The sequence below is a fragment of the Hylobates moloch genome, unplaced genomic scaffold (assembly GCF_009828535.3).
Source record: "Hylobates moloch isolate HMO894 unplaced genomic scaffold, HMol_V3 SCAFFOLD_28, whole genome shotgun sequence".
NCBI classification, from domain to species: domain Eukaryota; kingdom Metazoa; phylum Chordata; class Mammalia; order Primates; family Hylobatidae; genus Hylobates; species Hylobates moloch.
In genome coordinates, this window is record NW_026652303.1 from 2,070,250 (window position 1) to 2,089,411 (window position 19,162).

At 41.3% G+C, this 19,162-nt stretch overlaps 1 protein-coding gene across 1 annotated transcript in view; it reads right to left on the reverse strand.

The window, feature by feature from the left end:
- Positions 1–19,162, reverse strand: part of LOC116463156 (damage-control phosphatase ARMT1) — a 168,163-nt gene that overhangs the window by 36,055 nt on the left and 112,946 nt on the right. The window contains exons 9-10 of the mRNA XM_058434481.1: positions 16,411–16,728; positions 3,744–3,944 (exon numbers count right to left, since the gene is read on the reverse strand). Of these exons, the coding sequence (XP_058290464.1) occupies positions 3,744–3,944; positions 16,411–16,728 (519 nt within the window). The remainder of the gene's footprint in view (positions 1–3,743; positions 3,945–16,410; positions 16,729–19,162) is intronic.

Below are 19,162 nucleotides of genomic sequence, written 5' to 3' on the forward strand. Positions count from 1 at the left end.
AAAAAAAAAAAAAAAAAAAAAAAAGAAGGAATCTGTACCTGATCCTGGGGGCCCCAGAGAATCACTGACCAGTTTTAAGATAAAGAAAGATAAGATTAGGCATACCTTTCATTAAGACCTCCCTGGCAGCAATGAAGAGAGTAAATCTGAGGCATAAAGAACAATGCAGGGAGCTAGCTCAGTTAGTAGGTTGTTGCCCTAGTCCGTGTTAATGAGCACAATTCTCAGAGCCAAAGCACAGCTGCTGGATATAGAGATGGGGGAGGCACTGGAGATCTAGTAAGGAGACAGGATTTACAGTGCTTAGGAATTGATTAAAAAGAGGGAAGTGTTGAAGATGGCTTGGGCAAATGGAGGCAGATTACCACCATGACTGAAGCAGGAGAGGGACAAATTTGAGCAGATGTCATTTCAGTTTTGAATGTATTTTGGTGTTCACGGACCATGCAGGTGAAGCTGTCCAGCAGGCAGTTAGATGGCTTCCAATTTACATTACCATACTCAAGTGCAATATTTCATTTTGTTTGGTTGTGATTGTTTTATTGTGTTCGTTTGTTTGTTTTGAGAGGGAGTCTCTGTCACCCAGGCTGGAGTACAATGGCGCAATCTTGGCTCACTGCAACCTCTGCCTCTCAAATTCAAGCGATTCTCCCGCCTCAGCTTCCTGGGTAGCTGGGATTACAGGCACACACCACCACACCTGGCTAATTTTTTGTATTTTTAGTAGAGATGGAGTTTCACCATGTTGGCCAGGCTGTTCTTGAACTTCTGACCTCAAGTGATCCACCCGCCTCAGCCTCCTAAAGTGCTGAGATTATAGGCATGAGCCATCATGTCCGGCCTGTTTTTGTTGTTGTTGTTTTTGAGACACAGTCTCACTCTGTCACCTAGGCTGAAGTGGTGTGATCTCAGCTCACTGCAACCTCCACCTCCCAGGCTCAAGCTATCCTCCCATCTCAGCCTCCCAGGTAGCTGGGACCACAAGTGCGTGCTACCATGCCCAGCTAATTTTTGTGTTTTTTGTAGAGATGGGGTTTCGCCATGTTGCCCAGGCTGGTCTTGAACTCCAGAGATCAAGTGATCCACCTGCCTCAACATCCCAAAGTGCTGGGATTATAGGTGTGAACCACCAAACCCAGCCAATATTTCTTTACAAAATCAAATTTTCCACCATCACACCTTTACAGATATCTAATAGAAAAAGCTCCCTTGACTCTCCCAGACTCCTCAAATCTATCCCCTATTTCCATTCACAAAACCACTACATGGTTCAGATCTTTATTATCTTCTGAACTGGACTAGTTTGAACTGGACTATCTAACTGGACCAGTCAGGGAGCCGCTGACTGGGCTCCCTACCTTCCCTCAGCTGTGTCCAACCCTTGGAATGCAAGGACTTTTTTGCTTATCTGTGGTGGCAGATATCTCAAAAATTATGCATGGTTGTTTTTTGTTTGTTGTGTGTGTGTGTGTGTGTGTTGTTTGTTTGTTTGTTTGTTTGTTTTAGCTTATCAGCTATCACTACTGTTAGTGTATTTTACTTGTGGCCCAAGACAATTCTTCTTCTTCCAGTGTGGCCCAGGAAAGCCAAAAGGTTGGACACCCCTGCTACCCTCTAAGCCAGTCTGACTTGAGGGAAATCTTTCTTTTACTCAGAAACCTTCTCCGGCTTCCCATTACCTATGCAGTGAAGCCTGAGTCATTAGACTGACCTATCCTGATGATTCCTACACCTGCCTCCAGTGCCATCTCACACCTTTGGTTTCACCAAGTATCATGTCCCAGGCTCCCTGCACCTCATTCATTTCCCGAGCCATCTTTTCACACCTCCATTTCTTCTTTGTTCCTGCTGTTCTTTCTGCTTCAAATTTCTTCCCACCTCTTATGCCTGACAAATTCCTACTCATTCTTTAATGCTCCCCTCTTCTGTGAAGATGGCTCACTTACCGCACAGAAAAATGCATTGCTTCTTTTTCCAGGTTTCTGTCAAATTTTATACCTGTCTCCATCATGGCACTAATTGTACTATTTGCACTAATTGCACTATTGCACTATTGTACTATTGCACTAAGTGCACTAATTGCACTATTGTACTATTATGCCCCGATCTCCCTGTCTCATCTGCTAGACTTGATTTTCCACAGACACCTTTGGCCCATCTTTGCATATCCAACCTCAATGCAGGCATGATGATTCCTCAATGTTTTAAGTACAGAAGAATGAAAAGGAATATGTTACTTGAGTGTAGATGTTTCAACTTTAGAGTATTTTTCATGCCAAATTCTGCATCGAGGCTGTTGAGCCTGCGTGCCTCCCTTTCCCTTCCCACGATCCCTCCTACGGACTCTTTCAGTCCACACTTTTCCTCCCCATGCTGTCCAGCAAAACCTCCCTTTGATGTTGTTTTTCACAGCCACTGCCTCATGCCACTCTTCTCTTTGGTCACCAGACTTCACACTGGTCTACTAGGAGGTTGCTCCCCTTCCTCTCAAGTCTCCCCTCAGCACAAAGCGAACTGGCTTCTGCTCTCCACCACTCCACCAAAACTGCCTCTCAAAGATCACTGACAATCTCCCCCCGTTTGAATCCTCAGTGCGGGCCCCTTCTCTTCCCGTTTAACTCTCCTCTCCCACTGGGTGATCAGTGCCATTGTTTCTGAGACTCTGCATGCCACAATCTCAGCTCCACTGGGACATCACACTATCTTTCTAAAATACTGCAATGTGGCCGGGCGCGGTGGCTCACACCTGTAATCCCAGCACTTTGGGAGGCCGAGGCGGGCAGATCACGAGATCAGGAGATCGAGGCCATCCTGGCTAACACGGTGAAACCCCATCTCTACTAAAAATACAAGAAATTAGCCAGGCGTGGTGGTGGGCGCCTGTAATCCCAGCTACTCGGGAGGCTGAGGCAGGAGAATGGCGTGAACCCAGGAGGTGGAGGTTGCAGTGAGCCGAGATCACGCCACTGCACTCCAGCCTGGGTGACAGAGCGAGACTCCATCTCAAAAAAATAAAAATAATAAAAATAAACATAAAATGAAATAAAATACTGCAATGCTCACACTTACCACACTTCATAGTCTACAGAGTAAAGAACACTCCATCTTCATAGTCTAAGCCATTCCAGTCTTTTCTCTTGCCACAGATCCACCAAGAATAAATAACATGTTCCAGCCATGTAGGATTCACCATTTTGCATTCTCTTAATATACTATGCGCTTGCCAGATTTCATGCCTTTGTTCAAACTGTTTCCCCTATAGTATCTGTCTCCTCTCTCCACTATAATCCGACTTATCTTTCAAAAATGAACTTAATTATCTCCTCTCCTATAAAATCTTCCCTTTATCTAGAAGCTCCTACAGCACTTTATTAATTCCATACAACATGTATAAACTTATAGTATAGCAAATTATCTAAGTATCTGCCTCCCTTGTTGAATTATGAGCCCTTTAAGATAAGGAACTGTGTATTATTCATATTTTAGCTTGCCAAACCTTTAGGACCTCATATATGATAGGCATTCAATAAATACTTGTTGAGTTTAATTAAATTAATTTGAATCAAGGAAGCTCCAAACCCACTGTTCCTTGAAATTGACTTAACCAATTAAGTCCAGGACTTAACCAAACTAAATACTGTAAAATTAACCAAACTAAATACTGTAAAATTCAGAATATTTTCAGGTAAAATTTTGTACTACAACAGATGCTTCCACTCATGGTCATGCCCTCAGGTCATTACTTTTTGTTTCTCAAAATTCAAGTTGTCTCGCCAAACACCTCCAGAAACCAGCTCTGCCTCCAGGCGTGTCAGCTGACCCTGAAGAGTCTCCAACATATTCTCTGCTTTCTGGGCCCTCTGGAGAGCTTTCTGGTGAAACCCAGACTCCTTTCCCAACTGTTCAACAAGCTCAGATATTTGGGCTTCAAGCTGGGAGACCATCTGGAAACAAAGAAACAGATCAAGAATAAGCCTTGTTTTGGATGCAAGGAAGTGTTCACATCTACTGCTCTGCCTAAGCAGCATAACTGTTTATGATACCAACTTCCAGATTATTTGTAAAAATCCCATTTAAAATATGTAATTGATAGCTGTATTTGCCTCTGTTTGAAATAGTCTACATTCATTATTGAATTAAATGTTTCGATTGGTATTTTTAATTTTATATAATTCTTTTAACAGGTTAATCGATAAAAATTTATGGATAACCTTTACTTACCCCAAAACTATTGCTAAGAGTTTCAAAGTTTAGTAGGAAAAAGAATTAAGACAAAAAGTACTGTAAAAATCTACAAAGAGTCATTCCCCAGAAAAATTCTTTCACCATTTTGAGTTGACTTAAGATTAGACAGTGAGTTAATCTTGGTAGGTAACATCGAGGTATTACAGGGAATTCATGCACAGATATATGCTTTTTCAAACTTTTTTCAGCTTTCTATTGAAGATTGGTTACCTATGCTCTAAACTCCAGGGATGCTGACTCTACACTACATAGTTATAGAGTAATACCATTTTTGCTTTGGAGAGGTCAACATCTCTTTAATATGGTGACTCTAAATAGGGTCAGTGTCGATGTACAAGAGAGCAGGGAGATCTGAGTACTGTCCCATGTTAAAGTCCCTCCAGGCTCTCCTCAACCCACCTGATTTGCCCAATGCTCCCATCCTTCCCGGGAGTTCCTCTTTTTGTCCTGATCATTCCCTTAAACCAAGAGTGCAAGTTTACCAAGGACCTCAGGGACACTCTCAGAAAACTCAAACTGATTTTACTAAATCCAGTTTCATAAAATGTGGAATTCAATAAAACCACCAAGTCCAGGGTGATAAATTTGTTTTCTTTTGATGGTTTATTTTGGAAGAGAAGAGGGAAAACATAGTATTTACATAACAGTACAGTACCATTCTCACAGAAATGGAAACATCCTGACTGTTTCAGATTTTTACTGTCTAAATTTTTAAAAAGAAAACAATTTCTATTTGCCTATCTATAAACAGCCATGATTAAACACGTAATCTGCCTTTAAACTTTTTGAAAGGCTATTATATGGGAGAACAAAAGGATTTGTTCTGAGTTACCCTCAGAGCCTATATTGAGAACCAATAGGTATAAATCAAAGAAATTCCATATTTATGAAAGGAAAATATTTTCCCCAGTTCCTATAAAGTGAGATATCCCCATAAACTTTCCTTTAACTACAAAAAGTATAAACAAGCAAAAAATAATCCCCTGTGATCCCACCACCCAGAGGTAAAAACTATTAACATTTTTAAATAATTTTTTGTGTGTATTGTTAAAATATAGTTGAAATATTATACATGCAATTTTGTGTCTTTGTTTTTACCTAATCATTCTCATGCCATTTGAAATTCTTAATTAACATTTTAATGGCTGCATTAAGAATTCATCAAGAGAATGCGTCATCATTCACTTAAGCATTCCGTTGTAAGAAAGGTAAAAGTCTTCCCTATGAGGTCTGAGAAAAAAAATTAAAAATAATAAATAATTAAAATAAAGAAGAAAGGGAAAACTTTACAATGATTACAGCCGTATAAAGACACTGTCCAGTAGGGAGTGGATTCCCAGTCACCGAAGATGGCCGGAAATTGGCTAACTACAGGCACATCTCACTTTATTGCACTTACTTTATTGCTCTTTGCAGATATTTTAGTTTTTTACAAATTGAAGGTTTGTGGCAACCCTGCATTGAGCAAGTCTATCAGCGTCATTTTTCTGACAGCACAAGCTCACTTTGTGTCCCTGTGTCACATTTCGGCAATACTAGCAATATTTCAAACGTTTTCATTACTATGATATCTGTTATGGTGATCTGTGATCAGAGATCTTTGATGTTACTATTGCAGTGTTTGGGGTGCCACAAACCACTCCCATATAAGTCAGTGAACTTAAATGATAAATGTGTACGTTCTGACTTTTCCACTAACTGGCTGACCCCACATCTCTCTTCCTCTCCTTGGGCCTCCCTATTTCCTGAGACACAACAATATTCACATTAAGCCAGTTAATAACCTTACAATGGCCTCTAAGTTTTCAAGTGAAAGGAAGAGTCAGGCTGGGCATAGTGGCTCACGCCTGTAATCCCAGCACTTTGGGAGGCCAAAGTGGGTGGATCACCTGAAGTCAGGAGTTCAAGACCAGCCTGGCCAACATGGCGAAACCCCATCTCTACTGAAAATACAAAAATTAGCTGGATGTAGTGGCTCACGCCTGTAGTCCCAGCTACTTAGAAGGCTGAGGCAGAAGAATCACTTGAACCTGGGAGGCAGAGGTTGTAGTGAACCAACATCACGCCACTGCACTCCAGCCTGGGTGACAGAATGAGACTCCGTCTCAAAAAAAAAAAAAAAAAAGGAAGAGTCACACTTCTCTCATTTTAACTCAAAAGCTAGAAATGACTAAGCTTAGTAAGAAAGGCATGTTGAAATCTGAGATCGGCCAAAAATTGGGCCTCTTACTTCAATTAGCCAAGTTGGAAATAGAAAGGAAGCATTCTTGAAAGAAATTAAAAGTGCTACTCCAGGCCAGGCACAGTGGTTCACACCTGTAATCCCAGCACTTTGGGAGGCCAAGGTGGGTGGATCACCTGAGGTCAGGAGTTCAAGACCAGGCTGACCAATATGGTGAAACCCCATCTCTACTAAAAATACAAAAACTAGCTGGGCATGGTGGCTGGCGCCTGTAGTCCCAGCTACTCAGAAGGCTGAGACAGGAGAATCACTTGAACCTGGGAGGCAGAGGTTGCAGTGAGCCGAGATTGCACCATTGCACTCCAGCCTGGGTGACACAGCAAGACTCCGTCTCCAAAAAAAAAAAAAAAAAAAAAAAAAAAGTGCTACTCCAGTAAACACACTGATACAGTGTGGATATTTGTCCTCTCTAAATCGCATGTTAAAATTTGATCCTCACAGTTGGAGGTGGGCCTAGTAGGAGATGTTTGGTTCATGGGAGCAGATCTTTCATGAATGACTTGGTGTCATTCTCGCAGAATTGAGTGACTGCTCACTCTTAGTGCCCATGAGATCTGGTTGTTGAAAAGAGCCTGGCACCTCCTCCTCTCTCTCCCTTTCTTTCTCTCTGGCCGTGTGATGCCTGCTCCCCTTCATCTTCTGCCATGAGTGAAAGTTTCTTGAGGTTCATTGCCAGAAGTAGATGGCACTGTGCTTCTTGTATAGCCTGCAGAACCAGGAGACAAATAAACCTCTTTTCTTTATAAATTACTCAGTCTCAGGTATTCTTTTATGGCAACAGAAATGGACTAAGACACACACAAATGATGAGGAAAAAAATAGCCTTATTGCTGATACAGAGAAAGTTTGAGTGGTCTGAATAGACATCAAACCAGCCATAACATTCCCTTAAGCCAAAGCCTAATCCAGAGCAAGGCCCTAACTCTCCTTAAATCTATGAAGCCTAAGAGAGATGAGGAAGCTGCAGAAGAAAAGTTTGAAACTAGTAGAGGTTGATTCATAAGATTTAAGGAAAGAAGCCATCTCCATAACATAAAAGTACAAGATAAAGCAGTAAGTGCTGATGTAGAAGCTGAGGCAAGTTATCCACAAGATCTAGCTAAGATCATTGATGAAGGTGGCGACACCAAACAACAGACTTTCAATGTAGGCAAAACAGCCTTCTACGGGAAGAGGCTGCCGTCTAGGACTTTCATAGCTAAAGAGGAGAAGTCAATGCCTGCCTTCAAAGCTTCAAAGAACAGGCTGACTCTCTTGTTAGAGGTTAATGCAGCTGGTGACTTGAAGTTGAGGCCAGTGCTCATTTACCATTCTGAAGACTCTAGGCCCCTTAAGAAATATGCTAAATCTATTCTGACTGTGCTCTAGAAATGGAACAGCAAAGCTGGATGACAGCACATCTGTCCACATCATGTTTTACTGAATATTTCAAGCCCACAGTTGAGACCTATGGCTCAGTAAAAGATTCCTTTCAAAATATTTCTGCTCGTTGACAACATACCTGGTCACCCACGAACTCTGATGGAGATGTACAAAGAGAGGAATGTTGTCTTCATGCCTACTAACACAGCATTCATTCTGCAGCCCATGGATCAAGGAGTAACTCTGACTTTAAAGTCTTATTATCTAAGAAATATACTTCATAAGGCTACAGCTGCCATAGAGAGTGATTCCTCTGATGGATCTGGGCAAAGTAAATTGAAAACCTTCTGGAAAGGATTCACTACTCTTGATACCATTAAGGACATTCATAAGTCATAAGAGGAGGTCAAAATATTAACATCATAGGTGTCATCTATGAGATGATTCTGAGGGGTTCAGGACTTCAGTGGAGGAAGTAACTGCAGATGTGGTGGAAATAGCAAGAGAACTAGAATTAGAAGTGGAGCCTAAAGATGTGACTGAATTGCTGTAACCTCATGATCAAACTTGAATGGATGAAGAGTTGCTTCTCATGGATGAGCAAAGAAAATTATTGAGATGAAATTTACTCCTAGTGAAGATGCTTGAACATTGTTGAAATGACAGTAAGCGTTTAGAATATTACATAAACTTAGCTGACAAAAAAGCAGCAAGGTTTGAGAGGATTGACCTCAATTTAGAAAGAAGTTCTGCTGTTGGTAAAATGCTATCAAATAGCTCACATGCTACAGAGAAATCTTTTGAGGAAGAAAAAGAGTCAATTGTTGTTTTCAACTACATTGTTGTCTTATTTTAAGAAATTGCCACAGCCATCCAACCTTCAGGAACCACCACTCTGATCAGCAGTAACCATCAACATTACAGCAAAACCCTCCACCAGCAAAAAGATTATGACTTGCTGAAGGCTGAGATGATTGTTAGCACTTCTTAGCAATAAAGTATTTTTAATTAAGGTATCTATATTGTTTTTTAGATATAGGGTTATTGCACACTTAATAGACTACATAGTCTAGTATAAACATAACTCTTATATGCACTGAGAAACCAAAAAAAAATTGCGTGACTCATTTTATTGTGACATTTGCTTTGTTGCAGTGGTCTCTGAGGTATGCTTATACCAATTAAGAATGTTGCAATGCAGATTGAAGTGCTACATGAGGAAGGTTAGACTACCTGAGCTCTAAACTCTTCAATCCTGTGCTTCCATGGCTCTCAAGCTTCCAGACCTATAATTCAATTAATTCTACACTTCTGTGTGTGTGCTTGAAATTAGATATTTGATGGTAAGCTATTCAGAGCCACATCCAAGGAATTACATTTACCAAGGAAATTTTTAGTGTCATCTCAGAACAGGAAGCTCTGAGAAACCTCATTTCATATTTCCTACCTTTCCTGCTTACCAATAATAAAAATATCTACTGATACATTCATAGTTATATTAGTAAGTATACCTTACTCATATAGCAGATAAATCTGATCTTAATGCAAGAGAAACAGTGTTTATCTTGGTATAACAAATAATGTAATCTACAAAAAATTGTCCACAAGATGCTGCCTCCCAAGGGACTGATTCGCATTATTAGAAGTACAGCACATCAGGAGATGTGGTTTCACGTTGGACTGCAAACAGGAAGTGAGCATTTCTACCTGAAGACTCTTCAACATCTCCTATACCACAAATGACACAGCGGAGATAACAAAACCAAAGAGAAAACTGATTCAATAAACCTCAAGCGGAGAGAGGGAGAACTGTGTGATCACTTAGCTATAGTCAGCACACCACCGACTTTACTGGAAAAAAGCAAGCCTTCTGTAGACATCAATCAGTATGGTCTCCATTCTGAAGCTGACGCCCAGAGTAACTGCAGTAAGTTAGACTAAGGGAGTGATACTGACCCTGAAGGAAGATGTAAGCATCTGACGTAGACCAGAGTGCAGGACGGGGACTTTAGAGTCAGATAGCCCTGGTTTCAATTTCCCCTGTACCACTTACCAGTAGGTTAACTGAAGCAAGTAACTAATCTCTCTGAAATTCGTAGATTTTGCTATGATGACTCAATGAGCTGATTTAGATAATTTGACCCCCACAGTGTTTCACACCATACTAAAGTTCAACACATCGCGTCCACTTCCGTCATAGGGTTACTGCTCCAGGGTACGGGTTCCGTCAATCCTGTGCTGTCGCCACGGGGAGCTAAAGAACCCTCCAGGAATTGTCCTATGCCATGTTTTTCAGCCTATTTTCAGCATAGTCTTTCTCTCAACTAGAAGTCTTTCTAGGAAGAACAAATAAGGGACAAATGTGTTTGAATCAAAGGCAAGAAGGTCCCTCTTGCATCTTCACCCCATCTGGACCTGAGGGTGCTCTACAGACCCTTGAGACTCAGCGAAGCGCGACTTTAAAACCACTAATACATAGATCGCTGAAATTTGCAGGGGATACCTGCCATGCCAAGGTTCTCGTGTCCAGAGAGAAGAAAACAGCTGAGAGCCCTCCTGCACTCTATCAGATCACAGAACGTAGCTTCAGAAGCTTATTTAGGTGTCAGTGCATACGACACCACCAAGTTTTTTTCTAACTAAATTTAGATAAATTAATTCAAATAAATTAACATTCCAAACTGACTCATTCTTGGGAACATCAAATGCCAGTGCCTGAGTGAACATATGTGCTCCACCAAAACCGTAAACTTGTGCTGTTTTTCATACCGAAATGTCTAAACAATAAATAAGCCTTGCTTTCTTTTCTTTTTCTTAGGATCATTTCTTAACATATACCTGATATTCTATGGGACAAGATGCACCAGATATTTCAACACTAGAGGTGGGCAGTGGGGGGTGAGGGGTGAAGAATACATACCTTTAAACAAAAAAGATATTTTTTTGTTTGTGCTTTTTTTTTTTAAACAAAAAGCACAATATAGTTAAAGAATAAGCTGCATGGTTTTTAGAAGTAAAGTCATAATGCTCTAAAAGATTTAATTCACTCTCCAGGGACAACTATGTGTTGATTTCACCAGAGAGACATTTTTGTCCTAAAATTAAACCAAATAGAAGCCAAAAAGTTCTACACTGATGAAAGAGCCATTTGGGTCACTTAAAGTCCAGTTCCTTTTAGACATAAACTCTTTTCCAATTATTCAAGCTATAATTTTCACTTGGAGAATATGTTAGTTACCAGGTACTAGAAAGTGTCGACCAAATCCTCCCTCCCTCCGGTTGGCTTGTGTGGCCAGCACTGTTGACTGGCTAACCCTACCCTACTTCCTCTGTTCATCTCAACTTTTGTTTTGAGTTAAATTAGGTCCCCCCCCAAAAAGATATGTTGAAGCCCCCCAGTACCTCGGAATGTGACTTTCTTTGGAAATCGGGTCTTTAGAGTGGTGATGAAGTTAAAACGAGGTCCCTAAGGTGGACCCTAATCCAAGATGACTGGGGTCCTTATAAGAGGGGAAATTTGGACACAAAGACTGACATGCATAGAGGAAGGCAATGTGAAGACACACGAAGAACACTATCCCTCCAACGAAGAATGCAATGCCTGAGGCCAGCAGAAGCTAGGAGTGAGACATGGGACAGATTCTCCCTCACAGCCCTCAGAAGGAACCAACCCTACTGACACCTTGATCCCAGACTTCTCATCTCCAGAACTGTGAGGCAAGAACTTTCTGTTGTTTAAGCCGCCTAGTTGCGGTACTTTGTCATGGCAGCCCCAGGAAACTCATATAACTGGAGAGGCTAGAAAAGCTGAAACTTCTATCTGTTCACTCTCTCAGATGCCTCTGTAGCCTGAAGCGACCATGCAGCATAATTTTGGACAATGAAATGTCCCAAATGGAAGTGTGCTGGTGCTTCTGGAAAGATGCTCACTTTAGTAGGTGGCAGGGTTAAGAACAGAGCAGGAGAATGATAATCGGGCTCTGGGATCAGAATGGGGAGGAGGATGCTGTGGAGCACATCTCCAGTCCTTTACAGCAGAGATTGCCAGCCTTTTTGTCACCAGAGACTGGTTTCGTGGATGACAATTTTTATGTCAGAATGAAACTGTTCCACCTCAGATCATCAGGCATTAGATTCTCATAAGATGCATGCAGCCTAGATCCCTCGCATGCACAGTTCACAATAGGGTTCACGTTCCTATGAGAATCTAATGCCACTGCTGATCTGACAGGAAGTGAACTCAGGCAGCAATGCTCACTCGCCCACCACTCACCTCCGCCTGTGCAGCCCATTCCCTACTAGGCCATGCACTGGTGCGGGTGTGCAGCCCGAGGGTTGGAGACCCTTGCTTTATAGTGTCAGGCAGGGTCCCCACAGCTCCCACAGAGCCCCTGGACCAGCAAACACCTCAAGGAAGGAAATAAAGCCTTCGGTGTACCTAAAGCAGAACAGGAAAAATGTGCAGATAGAGGTGAAGAAGAAAGAAAACAAAATTGCCTCAAAATTCTAAAGTAAAATCTGAAAATGTCGTAACTTTCTGTCATTGTGCAAGAAGTCATTATTTCATAAACAACTGCTATGGTGTCCTGAAATTCCAAGGCTAAGTAACATCTAAATACTCATTTAGAATTCGTGGGAACCTGGCAGTAGAACATTCCTCTAAGACAGTGGTTTTCAACTGGGGGCAATTTTGACCCCCGGTGGACATTAGGCAGTCTCTAAAGACATCTGTGGTTGTCACAAACTGGGACGGGGAGTGCTACTAGCAGGTAGAGGCCAAGGACACCGCTCAAAATCCTGCAATGCACAGGACAGGCCCCCACAGCAAAAAATTATCCAGTCCAAAATGCCGATAGTTCTGAGGATGAAAAACCTTGCTCTGAGATATAGTAAAGCTTCTAAGAAGATTAAATCTTGCCAGAAGCAGATATGCAAGGAACAAGTAGAAATGCCGTGCTGTAAAAGTGTGGGTGGTGTCCTGAATTCTACTGAGAACCACAAACACAGGAGGGGAAAAATGGATAGCACAAGAGTAAACAAGACAAGCAACGTTCGGGAAGCAGGAGCCAGCCTGAAGCGGAGAATCTGCCAAGCTGAGCCTGAACCCGCAGTTGAGCCTTCACGTCAGAATTACTCAGCCACTGACTGTGTGCGTAGCCATGGCAGCTGGCAGGGACATGCAGCCTCCTCAACAAACAGATTCATCAATTTGTAAAGCTCCCATTCTTTAGAAACATTTCTAAGACAATATATGAAATCCATTTTCTCCTGATTTTACTTGAAGATGAGTCCCACGAGACACCAGCTATATGCTTGATTTCAGGCTTTTAAATAGGGAGAGCAGCTATTGAAAAAAATTACAGGGTAGGAACGGCAGACAAAGGCACTAAAAAGACTGAATCATTCTAATTTTTATGGGGAGTGGGAGAAAGCATGCCCAGCTTAACCAATTTACATCATTTGGCTTTAGAAAATAAACATATACATCATGCTGATAATTATGTGCCTTGTTTCACATTCAGGGATTAAAGTAGTTTTAAGAAAATACTTGGAAATATAGAAGTGGAAAGTAATAAAATGAAATGGCAAAAAAAAAAAAAAAATTAGCTATTGAAGTACAGATGCTCCTCGACTAATGGTGAGGTTGTGTCCCGATAAAGACATGTTAGTTGAGTTTCTTAAGTCAGAAATGCATTTAATATACCTAACCTACCGAACATCATGGCTTTGCCTACCCCACCTTAAAAGTGCTCAGAACACTTACATTGGCCTATATTTGGGCAAAATCATCTAACACAAAGCCTATTCTATAACAAAGTATTGAAAGTCTCATGTAATTTGTTGAATACTGAAAGTGAAAAACAGGATGGCTGCATGCACACTCAAAGTATGGTTTCCACTGAATGTGTATCACTTTCACACCATCGTCAAGTTGAAAATTTTTAAATTAAATTTTCATGAGCTGGAAATCGTCTGCATATCTGTTACCGTTTAAGGAAATGACTTAATGAAGCTGATTTCCAAACCTATAAATCATTTTCTTTCTCAATCAAGTACCTCCATGTAGACTGAGTTACAAGAAAAACTAAGTTACTCGCGGAGACCTCTACACATTAGAGTGGAGGACAGCCAATGAGCACTCGACATTTTATCTCCACAAAGAGATAGAAAAAGCACTTGGCAGCCAGGCACAGTGGCTCATGCCTGTAATCCCAGCACTTTGGGAGGCCGAGGCAGGCGGATCACAAGGTCAAGAGATCGAGACAATCCTGGCCAACATGGTGAAACCCCATCACCACTAAAAATACAAAAATTAGCTGGGTGTGGTGGTGCATGCCTGTAGACCCAGCTACTCGGTAGGCTGAGGCAGGAGTATCGCTTGAACCTGGGAGGCGAAGGTTGCAGTGAGCCGAGTTTGCACCACTGCACTCTGGCCTGGGCGACACAGCGAGACTCCATCTCAAAAAAAAAAAAAAGAAAGAAAGAAAGAAAAGAAAAGAAGAGAAAAGAAAAGAAAAGAAAAGAAAAGAAAAGAGAAGAAAAGAAAACGCGCTTGGCTAAAGGGGCCACTAAGGTTGCTCCTAGAGTATGCGCGAATTTCGGAGAATTTTTTTTTTTTTTTTTTTTTTGAGACCGAGTCTTGCTCTGTCGCCCAGGCTGGAATGCAGTGGCACGATCTCGGCTCACTGCAAGCTCGAATTTAGGAGAATTTTAAAAGGGAATTTACTATCACTAAAGGAAATTGACAAATGCAACCCTGAACTTTGAGTTAGTGATTCTTCTGAGTTTTTTAGTAACATTAAAAGATGGTAAAATGCATTTTCTCCTTTCAAACAAGCATGACAGCAATAGAAGAAATAGTTCATAATGGAATTATACAAGGACTTTGGAGATCATTTACTTTAAAGCCTCATTAACTAGGACTTCTATAATTTAGGTTTGATGATAATTTAAACAAAGCCTGCGCTGAAGTGGACTCTGCTAGGTAAAGCTTTATAGAGAAAGAGAGTTCTTGATAGTAGAAACAAGACGACAGAGTTAAACAAGCCTCAATCATATACGTGAATTAAACCATTTTTCTCCATTTGTTAGATAGGACCCCTAAAAGACTGTTCTGGGCACCAACACATTATGAAAAAGAGGAGAGAAGGAGGAAGAAGGAGAGGCAACAGCAGCAATAGTTAATATTTATTGTTGTGACTTGCCAGGCAATGAGTTAAGATCTTTATAACAATTTTTTTCATTCAATACATACATGAAACAATAACCTGATCAGCCAGATACCATTATAGGTCTGGGAACTTTTATCTGTAATTCCAAAATCCAGATTTTTTCATAACTCATTTACTGACAAAGCTTGGCCTGACCTGACCCAGCTGGGCAGCAAATCCTGACCCAAAATGACAAGAGGCTATTTGCGGTCTTCATTTATCCCACTTACTGTTGCTCTCAGGCTTAGCTGCAGACCTGTGAATGTGATTGATGGTAGGAAACTGTCCCAGACACCACAGTGGAGGGCTGTGTAAGGCTGCACTTTGCATTACCTTTCTAAGCTCTGAAAAATTCTGAACTCAAAAACACAGTGGGCCCCAAGAGTTTCAGGTAAGGGGTCATGGAACCTGTGCCAACCCCTTTCCGTAGATAAGAAAACAATCTCCAAGGCCGTAAACTCAAGAATCTGCCCAAGCTCACATGGCCAGTGAGTGAATGTACAGCAGAGACGGGATTCAGCACCAGGCAGGTCCAACTACAGAACCTGCATCATAGTTAGATGTGGCTTGTGGGACTGCCATTACTTTCCATTAAAATGGAAATTAATACAACCATATTTAAATTATACTTTTTTTTAGAGACAGGATTTGCTCTGTAGCCCAGGCTGGAGTGCAGAGACGCAATCATAGCTCACTGCAACTTCAAACTCGTGGGCTCAAGAAATTCCCCCACTTCAGCCTCCCAAGTAGCTGGGACTTAATTTTTATTTTCAGTAGAGAGAGGGGTCTCACTATATTGCTCAGACTGGTCTTGAACTCCTGGCCTCAAGTGACTGCATTGGCCTCCAAATGGACTGGGGTTATAGGCCTATGCCTGGCCTTAAGTGATGCTTTTAGCTAATTGAGATAAGTCACTGATATGGTTTGGCTGTGTCTCCACCCAAATCTCATCTTAAATTGTAGCTCCCATAATCCCCACATGTCGTGGGAGGGACCTGGTGGGAGGTAACTGAATTATGGGGGTAGCTTTTTCCCATGCTGTTCTTGTGATAGAGAATAACTCTCAGGAGATGTGATGGTTTTATAAAGGGCAGTTCCCCTGCATACTCTCTCTCTTGCCTGCCACCATGTAAGACGTGCCTTTGCTCCTCCTTTGCTTTCTGCCATGATTGTGAGGCCTCCCCAGCCATGTGGAACTGTGAATCCATTAAACCTCTTTTTCTTTATAAATTACTCAGTCTCCAGTATTTCTTACAGCAGTGTGAAAATAGACTAATACAGTCACTGAGCATGCTAAATGAATGAGCTCACTGTTCTTAAGATGTCTGTAAATAGCCATGACCCACTCACCCGGTCCCTGCTTTCTTCCCAGCTGTCCATTTCTCGAATCTTCTCCAAAATGGTGTCCTCAGTGGACCCAGTCATGCTCAATCTGCCCCTAAGCAGGGCTGCGATTTTCTCCCTAAATGAGGAGTACTGGCTTTGTGAGGCTGTGACTGCATCCTGACTGGCCTTCAAACTCTTCTCCAACTCAGAAGAGCTTTTCTTCAGGAGGCTCACTTCCTGCTTTGAGGCATCCCAGACCTGCTGGCCAGCAAGCAGCCTTTCTTGGAAGATCTTAACTTCCCTTTCAAGAGCTTCTTTTGCTTCTACAACACTGAGCAGGTCCTAAAATGATGACAGAAAGTGAAGACAATAGCATCAGAAGTCAACAGGGTACACCTGCATTTGCTATAGCAAATTCATTGACTTTGCCTGCTAATGACTACAAGGGGTTGGGTTAATTACTCCTTCCATTTTTAACTCTAAGTTCCCTATAGTCTCCTCATAAAGTTAATTAAATCCCAATGGTATGTCAGGAAAATTTAGGTGTCTTAAAAACAGAAAAGGGGGCCAGGCATGGTGGCTCACACCTGTAATCCCAGCATTTTGGAGGCTGAGGTGGGCAGGTCGCTAAGGTCAGGAGTTCGAGACCAGCCTGGCCAACGTGGTGAAACCCCACCTCTACTAAACAAAAACACAAAAATTAGCTGGGCATGGTGGCACACACCTGTAATCCCAGCTACTCGGGAGCCTGAGGCAGGAGAATCGCTTGAACCTGGGAGGTGGAGGTTGCAGTGAACTGAGATCATTCCACTGTACTCCAGCCTGGGCAACAGAACAAGACTCCATCAAAAAGAAAACAAAAAACAAACAAAAAAAAACAAGAGAAGGGATATAAAATATAAAATCTAGGTTAGAAAAAAGAAGGAAACTTTGACACATAAGCCTTTTCTGTGTGGAACACTGGAAAGAGTTAATAAAAACAAATCACTGGATAACATATTAGTAGATTCAGTCCATATATAGAATATGTTTATAGAACTATCTTTCTCAAGCTTGGTGTATATGGAAATTTATTTTTAATAAACAGTAAGCTCTCAGAGTCCTAGCTAGGCACTAACAATTATTTGAATAAAGGTGCCCCCTCAATGCTATTTTAAATAATAGAGGAATATTCTCATAAAAACATCATTGCATAAAAATATTCATTGACTTCCAATATCCAGTATTCATTGCATATCCCCTTGTCTCATAAAGACAATTAATGCAGAAAGAACCTGAAGAAAGGAAACAGAAACAACTAGCCATTTGGTAGGTGGGAGGATTAAAAGTAGAAGGAAAGTATCATACTTAGAAGAATAATCTTAAAGAATATAATATGGAGGCCGGGCGCGGTGGCTCACGCCTGTAATCCCAGCTCTTTGGGAGGTGGAGACAAAAGATCGCGTGAGCCCAGGAGTTGGACACCAGCCTGTGCAACTTGGTAAACCCCTATCATATATAAAATAAAATAATTAGCCATGCATGGTAGCATGTGCTATGGTCCCAGCTACTTGGGAGACTGAGACAGGAGGATTGCTTGAGCCTAGGAATTCGAGGCTACAGTGAGCAGTAATTGCATCAGTGCACTCCAGCCTTGGTGACACAGCACGACCTTGTCTCAAAATAACATAATGTGAAATTAGGTTGAGAAAAATAATGAAGGACATAAAGAAGGTTACCTGTGTACTTAATTCCATTTACCATAATCTAGAATGGTCCACAGAGGCAGCAAAGGAGGATTTTTTTCCCCCTGGGACGGAGTTTCACTCTTGTTGCCCAGGCTGGAGTACAATGGCACAATTTCGGCTCACCACGACCTCCGCCTACTGGGTTCAAGCGATTCTCCTGCCACAGCCTCCCAAGTAGATGGGATTACAGGCACATGCCACCACGCCCAGCTAATTTTGTATTTTTAGTAGAGACAGGGTTTCTCCATGTTGGTCAGGCTGGTCTTGAACTCCCAACCTCAGGTGATCTACCCGCCTCGGCCTCCCAAAGTGCTGGGATTACAGGCATGAGCATCTTTAAAATTGATTTTTTAAAATTATTTTTTAACATCAAGTTCCAAAATACATGAATTCACATTAAGAAATATTAAGCGGCGTGTTAACTAGCATTGCTATAGTATTCTGCCTAGTTAACTGGTAAAAAAAAAAAAAAAAATTATTAAAAATAGTATGTTAGAGGTAAAAAGCACTAAAAAGAAACAAAGTATCTTTAAATAACAGACTGTACATCTAAATGAGCTGACAACATTTCAGGCTGCCAGTTAAAATGCAATCATCTCTTTTGCATTAGAACTGGGCTTTAAAAGAAATTTCTCTCCATTAACAGCTTGGAAACAGGAAAAAGGATAGCCTGAAACACTAGTTCCTATTTTTTATAGGAAACATAACATCTTATTTTTTTTCATTATGGTGACTTTTTTAAAATCAAGGAAGTCTCAGGCATCAATTTGAGAGAAAAATCACAGAGTAGATACGTAGTTAGAGAAGCCTGCCCTTTTCAGAGATGTAATAACTCAACTAATTATGGAATCTATTTTGTAAAATGCCTTTTGCTTTTCAAGGTCTTGGTTTCCCCTTTCCTTTGCTAAACTAGTCATCTCTGTAGAGAAGCCCCACTGTTGCTGCTAATTAAATGACAGTCCTTAAAAGTAGAGTCAAGGACACTTTATCACAAATTCATTATTTTAACAGTTTACAGATTTCTCTTCAGATCATAATGCAATAGCTTC